The sequence below is a fragment of the Crocuta crocuta genome, unplaced genomic scaffold (assembly GCF_008692635.1).
Source record: "Crocuta crocuta isolate KB4526 unplaced genomic scaffold, BGI_CrCroc_1.0 scaffold36, whole genome shotgun sequence".
Lineage (NCBI taxonomy): Eukaryota > Metazoa > Chordata > Mammalia > Carnivora > Hyaenidae > Crocuta > Crocuta crocuta.
In genome coordinates this window covers 14,664,781-14,685,640 of record NW_027532203.1, presented here as the reverse complement: position 1 = coordinate 14,685,640, position 20,860 = coordinate 14,664,781, and the positions used below count along the sequence as shown (strand labels likewise).

The following is a 20,860-nucleotide window of genomic DNA, read 5'->3' as shown; positions in this document are numbered from 1 at the left end:
GGGAAGGGGTGCGCGGAGTGGGGGCTGAGGGCGGGGGAGTGGTCAGGTTGCGGCGGTCCCGAGTTCCAGCGTCCGCAGCTCTTCTCCGGACACGGTTTTGGGGCGCGACTTCCTCGTTTCCAGGTTCTCTGGTCCCAGGGCGGCCTCCTTCCCGCCCCGGAGTGAGATCCTGTGGCCTCCAGAACCCGAGCATCGCTCCCTCCCGCGTCCTTTGAAGACCGATTTTGTGGCTAGACACCTATTATCAAGTCTTTCTGCAGAGATGAAAGGAGTTAGGCTGTGTGTGTGTGTGTGAGAGTGTGAGTGTGATGCGTTCGTTCTTGGCTTTAAAGGAAGTTTGTTACAAACTAGTAAGTTCTAAGATTGAAACAGTTCTGTCCGTTCAGCCGAAATGGCATAAGTAGACCAAGATTGGCAGGTTTTTCTTTGACGCTGGTGACAAGCACCTCTGCTTGTGTGGTGGTGTTCGATTTTCCATCCTGAAATTGACTTTCTTATGCAAATAATTCCAGAAAACGTGTTGCCTTTTAGTGGGAAGCATAATCAAAATAATACGTTTTGTTTCTTCAAAGTAATACATCTTAACAGTAGTGCTTCCTTACAAAACATAGTGTTATCTCCTGTCTGATTGTCCTTCCTAATGCTTGTGGCAGCCACTTCTGGGAAAATAGTTAATAGCACTGTTGTTTCTTTTAGTGTTGCTATTGGTAGCTATAGAAGCACTATTGATTGTCACTTATGGTCTGGACACTACTCTCTCTACATGAATCATTTCAAAATAACTTTGAAGTTGGTACTGTTATTGCCACTTTACAAATGAGTAAACCCAGGCTTAAGAAGTTTAAGTAGTTTGTAAAAGATCACAGGTTTTAGGTAGCAAAGCCTGGACTTGAACTCAAGCAGAATCAGGCGATTTAGCATAACAGCTCCAGCGCCCTCTTAACTCTGTCGTGTATGCTTTAAGCATTGTTCATGTTGTTGAGCTAGTTGCAAAGTTGTACTCATGAATTTTAATCTTCACTCATGAATTTATTCTTTAGTTTCCAGGCATTCTGGAAGTTAGCGAAGAAATGGTGCCCACATTTACTCCTCATCCCCTGCCCTTGTATTTATGAGTGTATGTATATTTATGCACACACACTAATTATAGTAGCTTTTACAAAATATAGATAAGTATATAATCTATTGTTATTTACTGAAATTACTGAAATTAATTGAGTTGCATGTTATTATGTTACATGGTTTGCAGAAATACAGACAAAACAGTTTAACTCTGGTCTTCAAATGTTGAACCTTTAATTAGGTTTGAACTCTGATTTGTAATCTGTATATGACTCTTTTATGGTAGTTATAAGGACTTAATGAGAAGTTAGGCATAATGGCCAGATATACTGCTATAACCTTTATCATATGTTAATAGGAAATATTGGGTTATGCTTTTGTAGAAGTTCTTCATTTTCTTGACAATTAAATATACTCTTGTTCAATAGTTACTCCTGAGAAAGAAGTGCTTATAGAATTCTCCCTTAGAAGGTGTTTATGTGTAATGTGTTTTCTTTTATACATTTGTTATGAAAACACATTAAAAATTTTTTAAAAGAAAAACTCATTTACCATTTGAGAATTTCTTTTGTAAATTAATTTCCGTAATACTGTAACCTGTATTTAATTTCCTATAAAAATAAAGCTATTTTAAACTGTATAAAAATTCATATTAAGTTGAACTAAAATTCTAATTTATGTTGGTGAATTTAGGCAAACTTAGTGATATTTTAAAACAAGTAATATTGAAACCTATAGTTGTTTACTGAGGATTAATTTTAGAGGGAGGATAAAATTCAAACTAAATATCAAAATCACTCCACATTAGGATTTTCTAAAAACCTATTTTATTAAAGTTAACTTTTATATTTAAGTCACCATTTTGATTATATGGCTGAATATTATATTTCCTTTGATCAATATGTACAAATTTCAAAAGTAATGAAAAATACAATATTGATTCTGTAGATGCTGTTTAGGATGACATTTGATGTTGCCTGGGCTTGAATGCCGTCCACATTTTCATTACTGACCTAGATATTTAATTTGAAAGGGTATAAATAAATGCTAACCGTGATTAATCTTCCAGCCTCTTAATAAGGATTCCACACCAGAAGATGTTGACGCAGAATCTAACAGGCATCCAGGAAGCACCTTCTGACCGCCTTCGTCTCTTACTACTACTGATAGTGCTTGGATAACTAACATTTATGGAGCACTTAGAGGGCACTGTGATAAGCATCTTACTTGAATTATCTAATTTAAATCTTAAAATGGCCCTGTTGAGTAGGTCCTGTTGTTCATCATCCCCATTCAAGTTATGAGAAGACTGCAACACACTTACTCAAAATCACAGAGCTGGGCTTAAATCCGGCAGTTTGAGCCCCAAGCTGCCTTTGACTACTCAGCTAACCTGCCCGGATATGGATTTTATTGAATAAACTTTCACGCCAAGTAGTCAAGCTCTTAATGATGACGATAAAGCTCTAATTGCTTGCTACTTTATAAATGCCATCATTACTATACACAGCTCTGCACAATAGAGTTTGCCCTTCCCTAGTTCATTGATGGGAGAAGTAAGACTTCTAAGGCACTGGTTCCCAGACTTTGGGACTCCATGGCAAGCATGCACAGGAGAACCGTTGGGAGCAAACATAGACTGCCAACTTTTAATTCTGTCAGGGTTAAGGATCTTTTAAAAAACGACTGCAATCGTGACGCCTGGGTGGCTTAGTCGGTTGAGCGTCCGACTTTCGCTTGGGTCATGATCTTGCGGTTCGTGGGTTCGAGCCCCGCGTCGGGCTCTGTGCTGGCTGCTAGCTCAGAGCCTGGAGCCTGTTTCTGAGTCTGTGACTCCCTCCCTCTCTGACCCTCCCCTGCTCACGCTGTCTCTCTCTCTCTTCTAGAAATAAATTAAAAAAAAACAAACAAAAAAACACGACTGCAATCTACCGTGCCCATCTTTTCATAAAAGAAAGGAAATTTTTTTTTATCATCAAAAACATACGAAGATCATAACTAGGACACAAAAACAAAGACCATAAGTTTTGTTTTATGAAAGACTATATTGCATCGTCCCAATGTTTCCCATTTGGCCACAGACCCGTGAAAAATGTGTCACAGACGAACACCAATTCAGAGACCATTTGGGAATGCCTGGGTAATACCACTGATTCCAAAGTGGTGATGAGCCGAGTCCAGATTCAGACTCCGGTCTGACTGCAGAACTTGTACTCGTTGCCCCCAGCCATGACCTCGATCTAATTTCAGTCTCCTTTGCATTGACCTCCTTTGACCCCAAGTAGGAGGCTAAGGTGAGTAGTCTCCCGAAGCCAGTGGCCTGGCAGTTTCTGTCCCGGTCCAGTTTGTAAACACTGGAGAGTAAGTTCCAGGGCAAGGCCGTGTGAATGACACACCAGGGGAGAAACCCAAGGCATAGCTCGGTATCCCAGAAACTCACACGTAAGCAGGCAGCTTGATTTTCCATGTGGATTAAAAATTAGAAGCCCTGCCTTTTGGTTCTTGTTTTTACTTCACTCTCCTTCTGTCTTATCTGCAATAATGTAACATTTTATCTTGTTGCCTCCCCAGTTGATAGTAAGGCTACCTGTCCCTTAGTCCTTGGTTCTAATTCTGGCAGAATATTTTTTTTCCTTAAGTTTCTTTGCTTGTTTTTTACTCATGCCTACTGTTTTACCAACTGAGCCACCCAGGTGCCCCACATGTCTACTGTTTTAAAGACACTGTTAAAATTACTTTTATATTTTATTTTACTCTCTATCACTTACTAATAAAGTAATTTAAGTGATATAACATCTATATATTTTTGTATGTATTCTCTCATTTGATCATCATAATTATCTATAAGGTAGATTTGACAGGTGGTATTATCTTTATTAAACAGGCTAAATTCAGTATTTGATAGCAAAACTTTAACCCAGAGTTGGAAATAGTTTTCTTGTATAGAGTGCTGATCTTCTCTTCTAAAAGAAAAAATGAATTCTCTTGCTAGCGGACCCAATTCTTCTGGCCACCAAACGTGGGATTTTTTTCCTCCCCGCGTACTCAGCAATTTGCTAGTTCTCAGCAGATGTGGATTGGGTGTGCTTTCATGTAACTTGATGCTGACACTGTCCATTATGAAGATAGCTTCACATCCCACAGGTTGAGGGTTCAGTCCCCAAAGACTGCCCCTACTTCAGATGCCAATTGCAAGATCAGGTTGTGACCTATACTTCTGACCTATAAATTGAGGCTTCCCGCAAACCCCTCCTCAAATTGTATGATTTGCTGTAATGGCGCACTGAACTCAAAGAGAGACTTTACTTGCTTGTCTTTACTGGTTTATTATAGAAGGATGCAACTCAAGAACAGATGGAAGAGATCCAGAGAACTGGGTTTTGATGGGACTTGGGGGAGGACGGGGAGCTTCCTTGCCCACCCTGAGCGCGCCAACCCCCAGTACCTAGGTGTGTTCGCCAGCCTGAAAGCTTGGCACATCTCCTTGATTCGGAGTCTCTAGCCCCTGTCCACTTCCCCTTTCTGGAGGCTCCAGAGGGGCTGGAAGTTCCTGCTCTCTCATCGCTTGGTGTTTCTGGTGACCAGCTCTACCCCAGGCCTTTGTAGTCATCCACTCTGGGTCACCTCAAAATGGGTGGCTTCTTCTGAATAAAATATCCTCCCATCATTCAGGAAATTCCAAAGATTTTTAGGATCTCTGTGCCAGAAACTAGGGCCAAAAAGCAAATACATTTCTTATTATACATGTGCTGATTACAAAATGCTTACCCCCCGCCCCCGATTTTCTTTGATTTAAAGTAAAAAGTATTCCCTACTATTTTAGATTTGCCTACCTCACCAATACACTGCAATACTAATACAATCTTTTGGTACCAAAGTTTTAATTGTGACACAGAATGCTATCTCTCCTGGACCAGTGCTGCCATTTCAATTTCTGTCTTCTTAAAATTTGGTTTGAAATAACTTGAAGGACTTTGGTTGCATACATCATACTTCTCGGGCATTTTCAAAACAAGGGTGTCTCTTCCATATGGTTATCAAATTCAGGAAATTTGAAATTTTACAAAGCTTTTATGTAAGCTACGGTGTGTGTTCTGGTTTTGCCACTTGTTGTCCCAGTAACTGTCCTTTATAGCATTTTTTTAAATTCAGGTTTTGCATTTAGTTGTCATATGTTTAGTCTTTAAATTGTAGTAGTTCCTTAGTGTTTTTCTTTTAGGACATTAACTTTTTAAAGTGGCCCAATTATTTTGTTGTATAGCTCTTGTAATTCTTTATTACTGTCATTATTGAAGTATATTGGACATAACGCACTGCATAAAGTTAATGTACAACATGTTGATTAGACATATTTATATGATTTATAGATATATGATTGCTCTTGTATTGATAATTATTATTTCTAATGTTACTTCTTTTTGGTGGTTGAAACAAGATCTAGTCTTTAGGACGTTTAATGATCATAATACAGTATTGTTGTCTACACTCACTATATTATGTATCAGATCTCTAGGAATTATTATCTCTAAGACTCTCACTGAAAGTTTGTACCTTTAAACATCTGTCCTATTCTCCTCCCCGCCCCCCCCATTTCTCACAATTGTTGATGTTCGTATAATCATATAGACTTCTTGTTTTTGTGGCCATACTTATGCACTACATTTATGTGAAATAACCAGAATAGGTAAATCCATAAAGACGGTAAGCAGATTGGTGGTTGCGGGCATTGGGGGAGGGGGAGAGCTGCTTAATGGGTACAGTGTTTCCTGCTGGGATAGTGATGGATATTTTGGAACTAGATGGAGGTGGGGTTGCACTACACTATGGCTTTTCTAAATCCCTCTGAATTGCTTACTTTAAAATGGCAAGTTTTGTTATGTGAATTTCACTTCACTTAAAAAATAATCCCAATGAAAATAATTTGCTGCATCCCCCTTGATTTCTCAAAAACTACACATTCCACTAAAAACTTACTGTAAGATCATTGCAATAAGTTGTAATGATTAAGATAAATGGACATTGCAGATTGATTTTTTTTGTAGGAGAATTGATATGCAGAAGAATCTGTTATATTCCTATCATTTACTATTTAATATACAGAGTTTTTTCATTTTGAAAAATTCCCATATATTTGTGATGGACAGGAAAGGGTAAAAACATAAAAATCTAGCCAATGTGCATGTTTTTCAATGTTAAATAACAGGTTTTTTGAAAACAAAATATTTAGTACATTACATAATAGAGAACACATAATATATAAACGCTGACTATATTAGTACATTAAAATTCTACCTCTAGGTTTTTTAATTTTTTTTTAATGTTTATTTTTGAGAGAGAGAGAGAGAGAGAGAGAGAGAGAGAGAGAGTGTGTGTGTGTGTGTGTGTGTGTGTGTGTGTGTGTAAGCAGGGGAGGGGCAGTGAAAGAGGGAGACACAGAATCCAAAGCAGACTTCAGGCTCTGAGGTGGGGCTCGAACTCACAAACTGCGAGATCATGACCTGAGCTGATGACAGAGCCACCCAGGTGCCCCTAGGTGAAGAATTTGAATAGCTTGTTTTCCTCTGAATGTTTATGCTCCAGGCTTTCCTGTTACTTAACTTTTCCACCTATAGCCTAAACTTCCACACCCATTTACTTGGAACTCATGTTTACTAGGTGTTACCTTGTTTCTTAATCTCTCAATTTCTTTCTCTCATAAATGGGAGATACATACCTGCTACACTTAGGTGGATTAGAAAAAGAATAAGTGTTTAGTACACGCTGTAGTATATGGTATATACAAAATAGCAGTGATTAGTAACCAGGGACTTAGAGTGTTGTCCGTCTTTGTCTTCACCCAACTCATATTACTCTTTACAACCCTTGCAACCTGTAGAAACATAAATGTGCTTTGAAAAAGCCTTTTCAGTTGGAAAATTAGGCTTTCTATATTTGCTTTTGAAAACTGATACCTGATGTGCATGCAGTTCTACAAAAAGTTTCTCATTTATTTGCTTCTTTTTCCCCAGGTTCAAGGAAAGATGTTGTCCCGGGTCAGAGTAGTCACGGCTCCTTGTACTCTGGCATGTCGTCATTTGCACATAAAAGAGAAAGGCAAGCCACTCATGTTGAACCCAAGAACAAACAAGGTTAGTAACATTAATGCTAACATAACACTTTCTCTCTTCCTGGTAAAGGTTTGATATTTTAGACTGATCAAGTAAGACCTTTTTGTATTTTGTAGCTTTATCCTGAAACTATTCAGAGGTATTTCTTTTTCTGCATGACTTTTCACTTTTCTCCACATGGCAAGAATCATGGCTGCTTTGTGGCTCCCAGTTTCACCCCTCACAGCTTCTACCACCAGAAAGAGATAGACTTTATTTGCTGGTTTCAGCTCAGAAAAATCCCTAGAATAGCAGTCTGGCCAGGACTTTTTGCCAGGGTGAGGGTGGGATATTTAGATTTACCCAGCTCAAATCAGGTGTACTCATCCTGGACCAATCTAATTGAGCCCTTGGAAGATGGAGTCAAAACTGTAAAATAAAATTTTGTCTCCCGTCCACTCTTGCTTACCTCCACCCAGCGTTTTGGACGCAGATCACTGTATACATGTGCTTTTGCCCATGAGTCTCACAGTGCTGCTTCAAAGTGGAGAGACTTCGGATCCTCTTTACAAGTCTTGGGGCAGAAGTGATGGGCGTTATTGATATCTAGCCCTGGCCTTTATTCTCTATCCAAACTGTGTTCACTGGGCAAGTGCCTCTCTCTTTTCTAGTGGTGGTATTAATTGGGAAATACACACACTTCTGAAAAGGGATTTCTTACAGAAAGCTTGTAAGAGGATACTTTGGATTTATTGTAATATGTGAGATTTACCTCTTGGGAAGGGTGCATTCAGATTAAGTTGTGATGTATTTTAAAATGATGGTCTTCAGAAATTCGCCAGTCTCATTTGTTTCCCCTGGTGGGGGTTTCGGTATAATTAATTGTACCGTGTGATCTGTTTTGAAGGATTTCAGGACTTCAGGAGGAAATTTGATCAAGGGTCAACAGTGCGCCTTGTCTTTGCATTTTTGGTACCTTACACAGAATGAGAATTCAGTAGGCAATAGCGAATGAAATGAAGCTTAATGAGGGATGTTCTAATCCTCTCTTTTTTTGCCTCACTTCCCCAAATCTTGCTTGCTCTCCAAGATGCACCTCATTTAAAATCCAGTTCTCCTGGAGAGCCTTTTCATACCCCTATAGACCGGAATAAACACTCCCTTCTCTGAACTCCTGTAGCAGTTTTTATCTTCTGTTCCTTTCACAAGTAATCAATATATGTTGCTATGTGCTTCCTTTCATGTCTTAAACTATCATTGAAGTAGTTGATGGTAGTTGGGTTTTCGTGAAATTATATTTCTAACTATATTTCAGGTTCCTTTAGGGATAGAGACCATTCAGAATTTCTTTGTATTTTTTACAATGACATGCGTATAGTAAACAGTTGCTAAATATGTTGGTTTTATTTTATTTTTACCCTTACAGAAACGATTTAAAATGTACTGTAAGGAGATTATAGGAAATTTATAAAATACTTTAGGTGGCCAGTTAATTTTAAGGAGGAGGGTAGTCTGAAATGCATTACAGTACTTCTGTAAAGAAAATAAAGTCTAATGCTCTGGCCCTCTGAAATCTCCAAGGTTGGATAGCATCTGTATGGTTATCTCATTGAAGGATCCGTTTTGGAAGCCCCTTACGAGGCAGGAAGAGTTTTTTTTTGTTGTGTGTGTTTAAGAAGGAACATAGATTAGTGATTCCCAGTTTGAGGGTCATGACCTTCTTGGGAACTTAAAAGAAATCAGGTATGTGCTTCAAACATTGTAGACTAAATGTCTTAAGAGTGTGTTGCTGCTGTGGTTAATAAAATAGTAATTTAAGGCAGTACTGAATTTTAAGATTCAGTAACCTTTTAACACATCCCAGAGGGGCGCCTGGGTGGCTCAGTCAGTTAATCATTGGACTTCAGCTCAGGTCATTAAATCACGGTTCATGGGTTTGAGCCCCGCATCGGGCTCTGCGCTGAGGGTGCAGAGCCTGCTTTGGATTATATCTTTCTTTCTCTCTCTCTTTTCTCTCAAAACAAGTAAATAAACTTAAAAAAATAAAAACAGATCCCAGAAATTGGAAGGATGAATTGGACAATTAAGAAATAAAAATTTACAAAGTTTGTAATCTTTTAAGATGTCTGTAATCACTGTCTCCTAAAAGCATACCTGTTACTGTGTCTGTAAGACTTTTTCATTGTGGCAAATAGTGTACAGTTTACACTATTTAACCATTTAAAATTGACAGGTCGGTCACATTGAGTACATTCAGTGTCATGCATCCGTCATCGGAAATGGAAACCCAGAGCCCATCCAGCAGCCACTCCCCATTTCCCTCTCCCCGCCTCAGCCCCTGCAACCACTAATCTGTTTTCCCTTCCTATAGATTTGCCTATTCTGGTATGAATATGAAATTCTTTATGAAAAATGTTAAGTCCTTATACTTTAAAGGGTTGAACATCACTGTGCTATGGTATAAGCAGGAGTTTAGGTGTTAATTTGAATTTGCTAGCCGTGAAACTTTGGCTCTTCATTTAACCTCTCCAGACCTCAGTCTTCACACTTAAATCATTAGGTAATTTAGCATTTTGAAACATTCAGAAGGCTATGCAAGTATAAGATTGGATTTCCCCTTTCATCCTCATGCTCATTTGGCTATTTATTTAATTTGAGAGAGAGAGAGAGAGAATTCCATGCAGGCTCCGTCCTGTGAGCTCAGAGCCTGACATAGAGCTCATCCCACGAACCGCAAAATCATGACCTGAGCCAAAATTGAGAGTCCGATGCTTAACTGACTGATTGGCTGACTTTCTAGATAATTTTTTGAAACTCACCTCTGCATCTTTTGTTGTAAAAAGTTTGCACTTGCCAGTTTTGTACCTGGAACTCTGGCTTTATGGTTCTTAGTTCTGTGAGGTGTTTTGTTTGTTTTTATTTTAACTTCCCCTGGCTATATGTCTGATAGGTAAACTAATTCAAATTTTTATTGTTTGTGTAAATAATAAGAATCATATTATGACTAATGAAAAATCACATTCCTCCTACCCCAGTATATCATCTGTTTTTATTTTGCCAAATCCCCTTAGAAGTATATCCACCTTTAAGATTGTAGTATACAATTTTATATGCCATTTTACTACTGGGACGAGTATAAGTAATCTCCATGATGCTTCATAAGCCTTTTATATACGGCTGCGTCATAGTTTAGTAGATACATTTGGAATCACGAAGACTAAATAGAGACCCTGTTGACTCTTACAGGCTGTGTTATCTTCAGTATAGATATAACCTCTTTGGATCCCAGTGTCTTTATCTAGACTGCTGTGGAGAAAAAGGGAAATTATAAAGCTACTTTAGGTGCTATAAATTCTTTATAAATGTGAGTTTCCCCCTTCAGGGGATGTATTGTCATTTAGTTAGCCATGACCCTATTATTCCGTATTGTTTTCAATTTGGACATTATGAATCATTAGTTACTAGTTGTCAGTTTTGTAAGTAGGTATTTGGTAATTTCTTAATCCCTGACAGATTATGCTAATTGCACTTGGAAGGAAAAGTGTGGAAGGGGCCTTTTATTTCTCCCCAGTGTGTTTACTTGTAACACTCAAATCTCATTAACAGATTTTTATCAATATTATGTGAAAAAATTAGGTGTGTCTAAAGTAAAATAGCTCAGGGGCTCTTTCAGGATTGGCCAAAGGAGGTATACTTCTACTATGTTTATTGGAAGGGCATTGCTGTTGCATAGGTGAGAAAAGGGCAGCCTTGGAATAGGTGGCATTGAGGGATGGAGAGAGAGAGAAGATGCTGACTGTTAAAGAAGTAATCAAGGCATTCATTTTAAGCTAATGTCATCTATTAATACCAGGCTAGCAAATTTAGGCGTTTGATCAACTATTAACATAAATACTTAGCGTTTAAAAATTTTTATATCACTTAAACTTCTACCCTACATTATGAATAAAATGCTTTTGAGTGTTCCTTAAACCTAGATAGGAAATAGGCAGTGACACCTTGTATAGCCAGCTCATTTATCTTTGGCAGTAAGATAGGCACTTTTAAGTTAACTCATTAATGCATTTAAATCTAAAGTTCACGGGTGCCCGGCTGGCTCAGTCGGTGGAGCATGTGACTCTTGATCTTGGGGTCATGAGTTTGAGACCTGTGTTGGGTGCAGAGATTACTTAAATAAATAAATAAATAAATAAATAAATAAATAAATAAATAAATAAATTTAAAAATAAATAAAGTTTAGCTTTTCCACTTTTGCCTTGTACTAGAGTTGAAAAGGCAGTAAGAGTGATCGTTTGGGTTTTTTGCTCTAATCCTTAATATTTCCTTCCTCCTTGCTTCAGGTTTAGTTTGCTCTTTCTCTCCCCTGTAGTTTCTTAAGGTGGAAGTTTAAATTATTGATTTGAGATCTTCCTGCCTTTTTAATGTGGGCGTTGATGGTTCTAAATTTCCCTCTAAGCATTGCTTTCACTGCATCCTAAGTTTTAAGTCCTGAGTTTTGGAGTTTGTGGTGGTTTGGTTTGGTTTGGTTTGGATTGGTATATGTGTTTTAATTCATCTCAGAATATCTTCTAATTTCCTTTGTGATTTCTTCTTTGGTTAGTTGGTCAGTTAGGAGTTTGTTGTTTAAAATCCAAATATTTGTGAATTCCCCAAATGTCCTTCAATTATTGATTTTTAATCTCATGGCATTATGGTTAGAGATCAGACTTTGGATGCTTTAATAAATCCTTTAAAATTTATGGAGACTTGTTTTATGGTTTAACATACGGTCTGTCCTGGAGAATATTCCGTGTGCACTTGGTTTGAAGGATGTATCCTGCTGCTGTTGTGTGGAGGGTCCCAATCATGTCTGTCAGGTCTAGTTGCTTCATGGTGTTGTTCAGGTTTTCTGTTTTCTCGGCCGATTTTCTGTGTAGTTGTTTTCTCCATTATTGGAAGTGAGGTATTAAAGTCTCCAACTTGTCTTTCTTCCTTGGATCCTGTCAGTTTTTCCTTCATGTATTCTGGACCTCTTTTACAAATGTATATATGTTTATAATTGTCATATCTTCTTTTTTTTTTTTTTTAAACTTTTTTTTTTTTAATGTTTTATTTATTTCTAGGAGAGAGAGAGAGAGAGACAGACAGCGTGAGCAGGGGAGGGTCAGAGAGAGAGGGAGTCACAGACTGAAACAGGCTCCAGGCTCTGAGCCGGCAGTCAGCACAGAGCCTGACGCGGGGCTCAAACCCACGAACCGCGAGATCATGACCTAAGCGAAAGTCGGACACTTAACCGACTAAGCCACCCAGGCGCCCCGATAATTGTCATATCTTCTTAATGGATTAACCCTTTTGTCATTGTAAGATGTCCTTCTCTGGTAACAGTGTTTACTTCAAAATCTGTTTGGGCTACTGTTTACATGGTATATCTTGTTCAATCCTTTTACTTTGTACCTAATTGTTTTTGCTCTAGACAGCATAAAATTGCCAACCCCTGTCTTTTTATTGTAGATTTTAGTCCATTTACATTATCTAATGGTTGATAAAATACAATTTAGTCTGGTATTTTGCTGTTTATTTTCTAAATGTCTTTTTTGTTCCTCTGTCCCACTGTTGTTCCTTTCCTTTATGTCAAATTGATATTTTCTAGTATACCAATTTAATTCTCTTGTCATTTCTTCTACTGCCTTTTTCTGAATTATTTTCTTAGTGGTTTGCCCTGGGGATTACAATTACCATCTTTATGACAATTTAGTTCAGATCGATTCCAACTTAATTTTAATAGTACACAAAAACTGTTGCAGTATAGTTCCACCCTTTCCTTTGGTGCTGGTTTGTCATACAAAGCACATGCTTATGCATTTTGTGATCATCAGTACAGATTTATAATTATTTCTCTTTTTTTAAAAAAGTTTAAACATTTTATTTTAGAGTGAGGGAGAGGGGCAGAGAGAGAGAGAGAGAGCAGGCACCAAGTTCAGCGCAGAGCCCAATGTGGGGCTCAGTCACACAACTGTGAGATCATGACCGACCTGAGCCGAAATCAAGAGTTGGATGCTCAATCAACTGAGCCACACAGGCACCCCTATATTGACTTTTATATTTACCTATATGATTATCTTACCCATGTTCTTTATTTCTTCAAGTAGATTTGAGTTACTGTCTGGTGTCTTCATTTTACCCTGAAAGATTGCCTTTGGTATTTCTTGTGAGACAGGCCTGGTAGTAATGAGTTCTCTATTTTTATTCGAAAATATCTTAATTTCTCCTTCACTTTTGGATAGTTTTGTAAGGACTTAGAAATTCTTGGTAGACAGGGTTTTTTTTTTTCTTTTAGCACTTTGAATATGTCATTCTACTGCCTTATGGCCTCCGTGGATTTTGATAAGAAATTAGCTGGTTTTTTGCGGGGGGGATGCCCTGTACATGATGAGTCACTTCTCTCTGCTTTCAAGTTTCTTCTTTTGTCCTTGTTTGAATATTCAACAGTTTGAATATGATGTATCTAGGTGTAGATCTCTTTGAGTTTTTTCTGCTTGGAGCTGTTGAGTTTCTAGGATATGCGTTTCTTCTAGGGCTCAGGTTTCTCATCAGATTTGAGAAGCTTTTGGCCATTATTTCTTCAAATAACCTTTGGTCCTCTCTTCTTGCCTTCTGGGGTCTCCTGTTCTGCATATGCTGCCTCACTTGATGGTGTCCCACAGGTCTCAGGCTCTGGTCATATTTACTCATTGCTTTTTCCTTCTGTCTCTCAGACTGGAGAAATTCAGTTGACTTTAAGTTGGCTGATTCTTTCTTCAACCTGCTCAAATCTGCTGTTGAACCCCTCTGAATTTCAGTTTAGTTTTTTTACTTTCAATTCCAGAATTCCTATATTTGGTTCTTTTTATAGTTTCTATCTTTTCATTGATATTCTGTAGTTCTTGAGATATCATTTTCTTACTTCCCATTAGTTCTTTAGATGTGGTGTCCTTTAGTTCTTTGAATATATTCAAAATAATTAGTACAGTGTTTGAGCTTCCTCTGGGACAGTTTCTGTTAGCCACCCTTTTTCCTGTGTATGAGCCAGATTTTGTCTTTTTGCATGCCTTGTAGTTTTTTGCTGAAAACTGGACATATTAACTAATGTGGCTGCTCTAGAAACCAGATATTCCTCCCAGCGTTTGATGTGTTGCTCTTGTCTATTTAGTGACATTTCTGAACTAATTTTTTTCTCTGTGTGTGAAGTATAATTGAACTACTTCCTTAAAGTCTTTATTCTTGTTTGTTATGCCCACTAAAGTCTGCTTCATTAGCGTAGCAGTCAACCAATGATTGGACTGAGACTTAAATACCTAAGGGCTCAGTGTATATGTTGGAGAGTGTCTTTAGTACTCAGTCAGGAAGGTTAAAAGTACACATTAGCCTTTACTTCCTGCTTACAGAGGCTCAAGGTTAGCCAGAGATGGGAGCTAAGGGCCTTCTCAGATCTTTCCCGGACTTGCCTACAGTTCATGCATTATGACCTTCTAGATTCTTAGGCATATGTCAAGCTTTTCAGTCCCCGCCCCCACTCCCACCCCATGGACATTTTGTTCCTCAGCTTCTCCTTTTCCGCTTTTTGGTTAGCCTGTTGTTTGCCTCAGTTGTTATCCACCGCCTCAGGCAGCTGCCATGTTAAATAACGGCCTCTGTTTGTTTTCAGCAAGCTCTTCTGGAGAAAAAGCTGTTCATGCTGGGTGAGCACCATATAAAGTTAAATAAAGACAAATTTGCAAGGGGGCGGGGTTCTTCCACTGAACCACCAGACTGGTCAAATAATGGCAACTTTCCTGGGTACAGGGCTGTAGAAAAGGCTCCAACGTCTCTTTAGTAGCTGCCAGGCTCTGTTTTTCAAAGCGATTATTTCATAGTCATTGCTGTTTTCTAGGCTTCTATGGAGCTGGGGAGGGAAACATCGAAATAAGGCAAATAAAAATGTCATGAATCCTGCTTTTCATATGAAAATTCAGCTGCTTCTCTTGACTAAAATGTTCCCTGATTGCTGAAGCCTTTGGTTAGTTTCCAGAATTCTGAAAAAGTTTATTCTGATCATTTGGACATGATTCGCATTGCTTTTATGGAGAAGATTTTTAGTCCTTACTCCAGTGTTTTTACAGATATCATTTTAATAATAAGAAGTTAACACACAGCTGAATATCAGAAATTGAAAAAGATTTTCCTGTGACATAGGTTAATTTTTTCCTAAGTAGCATTTCTTCCTAGCTCTTCCTCAACTCAGCCTCACTGCTTTCTAGTGGGGGAAGCTTCTGTGATCAGTTTGGTTTGTGTTCTTTAAGCTGTATTCTGTTAATTTCATTTCTAATGTATGTATGCATCTGTGTATATGATGTACTTTATGGGGGAGATTCTGAATATAATATTCTGAATATAACAGTTAACAGTGTGTAGGATTTGAAATTTACTTTTTTTTTTCTTAACTGTGGGTCTGGGAGATACTCCTACATATTTGGAGATCTGTGTTTAAATGTATGGTATTTCCTGGTATGGAAATACCAGAAGTTCCTTAACTATTCCATAATTGATGGGCTTTTAGTAAGTTTGTAGGCAAGAGAACTAGAAACAGTACTATAACTAATCTTTTTGTATATGCCTCTTTATGTATGAATATTTCTCTAAGATGGCTGTCTAGAAGTGGAATTGCTCTGTTGTGGAATATGTGCATTAAAATTTAAGAATATTTTTTAGTTGTCTTCTAAAAAGCTAAAACCTGTTTACATTTCAGCAATGGTATGTGAGAATAACTCTTTTACCACACCCTCACCAATACTAGAGATGATCAGTCTTACAAATTCATGACAGTCTGGGCAAAATGATATCTTACTGATTTTTAAAAATTTACATTTAAATTACATTTTGTCGGATAGCCCCATTGCAACCTCAGTAAGCAATAATGTTTAATCCTTTTCTCCTTTTTAGGGAATGGCGTTTACATTACAAGAACGACAAATGCTTGGTCTCCAAGGACTTCTACCTCCCAAAATAGAGACACAAGATATACAAGCTTTACGATTTCATAAAAATGTGAAAAAATTGAATAGTCCTTTGGAAAAGTAAGAGTTGATTGGATGTTTAGTTTTTTTTAAAAACTGTTGTAAAGTTTATTTTATTATGAGAGAGAAAAAGCACAAGCAGAGGAGGGGCAGATAAAGAGGAGAGAGAGAGAATCCCAAGCAGGTTCCACACTATCAGTGCTGAGCCCGATGTGGGGCTCAAACCCACAAACTGCAAGATCATGACTTAAGCTGAAGTCAGATGCTTAACTACTGAGCCACTCACACACCCCAGATGTTTAGTTTTTTAATTACTGTCCTGATCAGAAAAATTGGGAGCATTATGGTTATTATTGAATAAGGAATATATGTAGTCTCATGATGAAGTTTGTACTTTAGTGAGTTAACTATTATCTTTATAATGATTATGTTTCCTTTATTTCACTGAATATTTGTGTTTGCTGTTGTAAAATTTAGCAGAAATCTATTTTTAAGCTTAAAATCACAGAGCATTTCAGGCTTAAATGGAATGTTAAAAACAAAAGCTATTACCTGATTTGTATCCTTCCTATTCAACAAGTTTTATTAATCATCTACTTTGTGTTTGCCACTGTACTGGCCACTGAGGGCATAAAGTAGGTAAAAGATAGGTGACCGTATAATATATCATCCAATCCAGAGGAGTGAAAAAGAGGAGTAACTGAAACTGTCCCAGACAAACTAGAATGTATTATCACCCCAGTAATACACAGCCCTGACTTCTAGGAGCTCATCAGTAGATAGTTCTACTGTGTTGGTCATTGTACTCTATACAACTGTGTGCAGGACAATGAGAAAAAGGTACATGTAGAGAATATTCTGGAAGCACAAAATATTGTGCTTCCTAGCTGAATTTGGGGAATCCGTTAAAGTTTCCTGGTGGAAGTGATTCCTGAGCTGAGTTTTAAACAGTATGTTATAGGTGGCAGGCAAAATGAGAAAGAAGAGCATGGTATTCTGGGTAGAGGGATCAGTCTGAATGCAGAATTAAAAATATCTTTTGGGTTTGTTAAATATGGGAGATTATCATTTGATGACTGGTGAGAGTGTCTTCCTTGATGTGATGGGGCAAAAAGGAGAATGCAGTAGACTGAGAAATGATTGGGAGTAGAGGAAATGCAGACTTTCACATAGTTAGGTAAGGGGATAGGAAAGACATTGAACAGTAAGTAAAGCAGGACTTGGGTTTAAGGAGGTATATTTCAGGCTAGAAGGAAGTTGAAGGTGCTCAACGCTGTGAGGAGTGAACACAGAAGAAAAGGTAATTGATAGAACAAGGTGCCAGAGAAGTGAAAGGGGCAGAGAGTCAAGTACAAAGATGGAGAGCATTGGGCTGAGTGCAGAGGTAGAAGCTGTATGGTCGAGGGCAGAGGTAGAGGCTGACCTTGCATATGAAAAGTGCAGAGGTAGAGGGAATAGGGTCAAGTACAAAGATAGAGAACAGTGGTTTGAGTGCAGAGGTAGAGGCTGGCCTTGTGTAAGAAAAAAGAACAGGTCATTTTCTGGGGCAAGAGCAAAGATAAATACAGGCACAATATGGATAAACTATGCAAGCTGTAGAGCGGAGGTTGTGAGAGCTCATCCCACCGTGTTGACCTTGACTTTCTCTACGATGTGGAATATGGAGGTCGTGGCTAAGATTTAAAAGGGCCAACATTGAATAGAATTGGTGAGGACAGTGATAAATGTTTAGAATAGCCATTTAGCCAAAAAGTGTAGCTGAACAAGGACAGGTTAAAGGGATGGGTAGGTAGGCCCTGAAGACCTAGTGGCTTAATCTTGTTTGTATTGATGTCATTCTGCCCAGCAATGTTATTTTTACATGGAAGTGAAATGTAACATTAATTCCGGTTTGGGGTTTGTTGGGTTGGCAAAGATGCTACATTAGTTCATTCAGCTAGTATTCATTCAGGGCTCTTATGTGTCAGGCATTGTTTTAAGTTGTAGAACTACAAAAATGAGAAATTCCAGTCCTTTCCTTCAGGGAGCCCATGGGTGGGAAAGACAGACACCATGGAAGGGGAGTGCACTGGTAAAGGTACAGGGGTGTTCCAAAATGGTGAAGATTTGTTGAGAGTGAGAGACTTGATCATGGGATCCAGCGTGGGGAAAGAAGAGGAGCCAGGAGGGAGCTTATAGAACAGGAGAGAACAGAGGGATCCAGGAACCAGAGATCTGAAGAATTGTGAGGTGGGGGCAGTGGATAGCTAGCCACAGGGGAGATTGTTGCCTTCATGGTATTCAGAATTTCTGAGCTGTCGTAGTCCTAGGGGAGGACAAGATCCAGCATGAAGCACTCAGAATAGTGACCGAAGTTAGATCGGAGGTGAAAGTGAATCGTGTGTACCTGATAGGTCTCTGCTGTCTGTTTCACAGAGCTACTCGGTCTTGTGTGTTTTCTCCCCTAGACTGAGGAGCAGTCTTCTTCCCTTTAACTTCTGTCTATTGATATTATTTCTGCTTGTGGTAGCTGCATAGAAGATACTATTCCTCTTCTAAATAGAGTCACTTCTCCCTGTTTGTTCACCAAATATTTGCATACCAGTTATATTCCACTTACTTTGCTAGTTACTGGCAATACAGAGGTATATAAAGCAATAATCCCTAACTCATGATACTATCCAGGCTGGAGGGAAGAAGGAGTCAGGAAGTAGAGTAAGAGTTGCAAAAGAGGGAGTAGGTGTTAAGGGATCTGAAAAGAGGAAAATCTGTGTATATGCGGGGTGGGAGAGAGGAACGGGCAGAACGGGAGAGGGTACCACCGGAGCTGGAGGAGGAGTATGGGACTATGCATGGATGGGGGGTGTTCAGAAGATGTGTTGTAAAAAAAAAAAAGAAGATGTGTTGTATACAGCAACACCAAGGTAAGAGATGGGTGCATTTGAGAAACTGAAGTAAGTTCAGTATGAATATGAGGCTAGAAAGTAGGCACAGGTTTTGTTAACTATTTTAGAAGCATAAGCCTATTTAATGGGTGTTTGGAAGGCATTCAAAAAGAATAGAAATGGTAAGAGTTATTTTCTTTTTTAAGAGAAGACTAGATTGGAGGAGGGGAGCAAAACCATGTGTATACAGACCACCAGTTAGAAAGTTCTTGAGGTGGCCCAGGTGAGAAATGATGCTGGCTTGGAAGGGGTGAGGGTGGAGAGGGGGAAATAGATATGTTTGAAAATTATTTCGTAGGTGGACTCTGTACAGCAGGAGAGGGAGAAATCAAGAATGGGATCTTGGATTCTCATTTAGTCAGATGATAACAGGAAGAGAAACAAGTTTGAGTAGAAAGTAATGAGTCTGTTTTACACATATTTAATTCAGGGTGACCACTGTTGTTTTTAATAATAAAAACATCTACAACTTTTTATTTTTAAGTTTATTTTTTATAGTAATCTCTACACCCAACATGGGGCTCAAATTCATGACCTCAAGATCAAGAATTGCATGCTCTTCTGAGTGAGATACCCCATCACTGCTTTTTCTCAAGCCAACATTTTCCAGTTTTCTAAACTTTGTCCTTGACCATGTCATTGTTGATATGTGTGTATTAATTGACCATTGCCTTTGTGCTACCTCTATGCTTTATATAGACCTGATAATGCCTTTAAGTCTATTGGATTATAACTTCATTGGATTATAACTCCACAAGGACAGAGGTCACTCCCTACATCCCAGGAGTCCAGAATAGCACCTGGCACGTAGTATTTAGTAAATATTTGAATGAATGCCACTTTATTTTGCTTCCATATTTATGTTAGTCACTTTGAATATTAGTTCCTTAAGGGTAGTCTTTGCACACCTGGTTCTTGGTGTAGAGCCTGATTCTCAGTAAGGGCTCAGTAAATGTTAGCTGTTGTTTCTGCTGCTCTCCTCCTCTTCTTCATTGTCATCATCATCATCCACAATTTAAGTACATTCTTATTTGTGTTAATCTTTGGCCTGGGTGTTAAACAATGATAATTTAAGGTTTTGTTTTCTGGCGAGGAAGGGAGTCCTCAGTTTTAGATGTTTGCATATAACTTTCAAAGACCAAAACTCTAAGTATAAATGCTGACTGATGCAGACATTATTTACTGTGCTTAATTTCAGATACATCTATATAATGGGAATACAGGAAAGAAATGAAAAGTTGTTTTATAGAATTCTGCAAGATGATATCGAAACTCTGATGCCAATTGTATACACACCAACAGTCGGCCTTGCCTGCTCCCAGTATGGACATATCTTTAGAAGACCTAAGTAAGGCTTATTTTTAAAACTATATTTGTAAATGACTATTGTATAGGAAAAATCGCACTCCCTGACCCCTCTTACATCTCTTTAACGTACGCAGTCTTATGTCGATCACATTTCCCACCTCACAAAAGCTTAATCTGGACAAGAAGGGATTTAAAAAACCCAGCATGTTCATATCCTTTGTTTTTGTAGAAATAGCAACCTTCATTCCTAACCTTTTGTAACTTATTTTGGTGATTAGAAGAACTGTGCATTTCTGTACCAAAAAAGGGAGGATGTACTCTTAATTTTGGTGGCAGATTCTCCAGAATGAACATTAATATCATTTTGACAATCTGCCCAAATTAAGAGATTCTCATTTTTTTGATGGCTTTAATTTGTGTTGTTTGTTCTTTTTTTTTTTTTTTTTTTTTAAACTTTCTTTAATTTTTA

At 38.3% G+C, this 20,860-nt stretch overlaps 1 protein-coding gene and 1 long non-coding RNA gene across 3 annotated transcripts in view; one reads left to right on the top strand and one right to left on the bottom strand.

The window, feature by feature from the left end:
* ME2 (malic enzyme 2) overlaps window positions 1–20,860 on the top strand; it is a 48,899-nt gene that overhangs the window by 249 nt on the left and 27,790 nt on the right. The window contains exons 2-4 of the mRNA XM_077777577.1: window positions 7,071–7,190; window positions 16,086–16,219; window positions 20,282–20,431. Coding sequence (XP_077633703.1) covers window positions 7,083–7,190; window positions 16,086–16,219; window positions 20,282–20,431 — 392 coding nt within the window. The 5' untranslated portion in view covers window positions 7,071–7,082. The remainder of the gene's footprint in view (window positions 1–7,070; window positions 7,191–16,085; window positions 16,220–20,281; window positions 20,432–20,860) is intronic.
* The window catches only part of LOC144242607 (uncharacterized), a 51,319-nt gene continuing 34,841 nt past the window's right edge, over window positions 4,383–20,860 (bottom strand). Inside the window, exons 1-4 of one of the 2 annotated variants that reach the window (XR_013338393.1) lie at window positions 10,393–10,452; window positions 7,014–7,121; window positions 6,776–6,931; window positions 4,383–4,771 (exon numbers count right to left, since the gene is read on the bottom strand). This is a non-coding gene — a long non-coding RNA (uncharacterized LOC144242607). Of the gene's footprint in view, window positions 4,772–6,775; window positions 6,932–7,013; window positions 7,122–10,392; window positions 10,453–20,860 lie in introns of those variants that run through there. The other variant, XR_013338391.1, reaches the window with a different exon arrangement.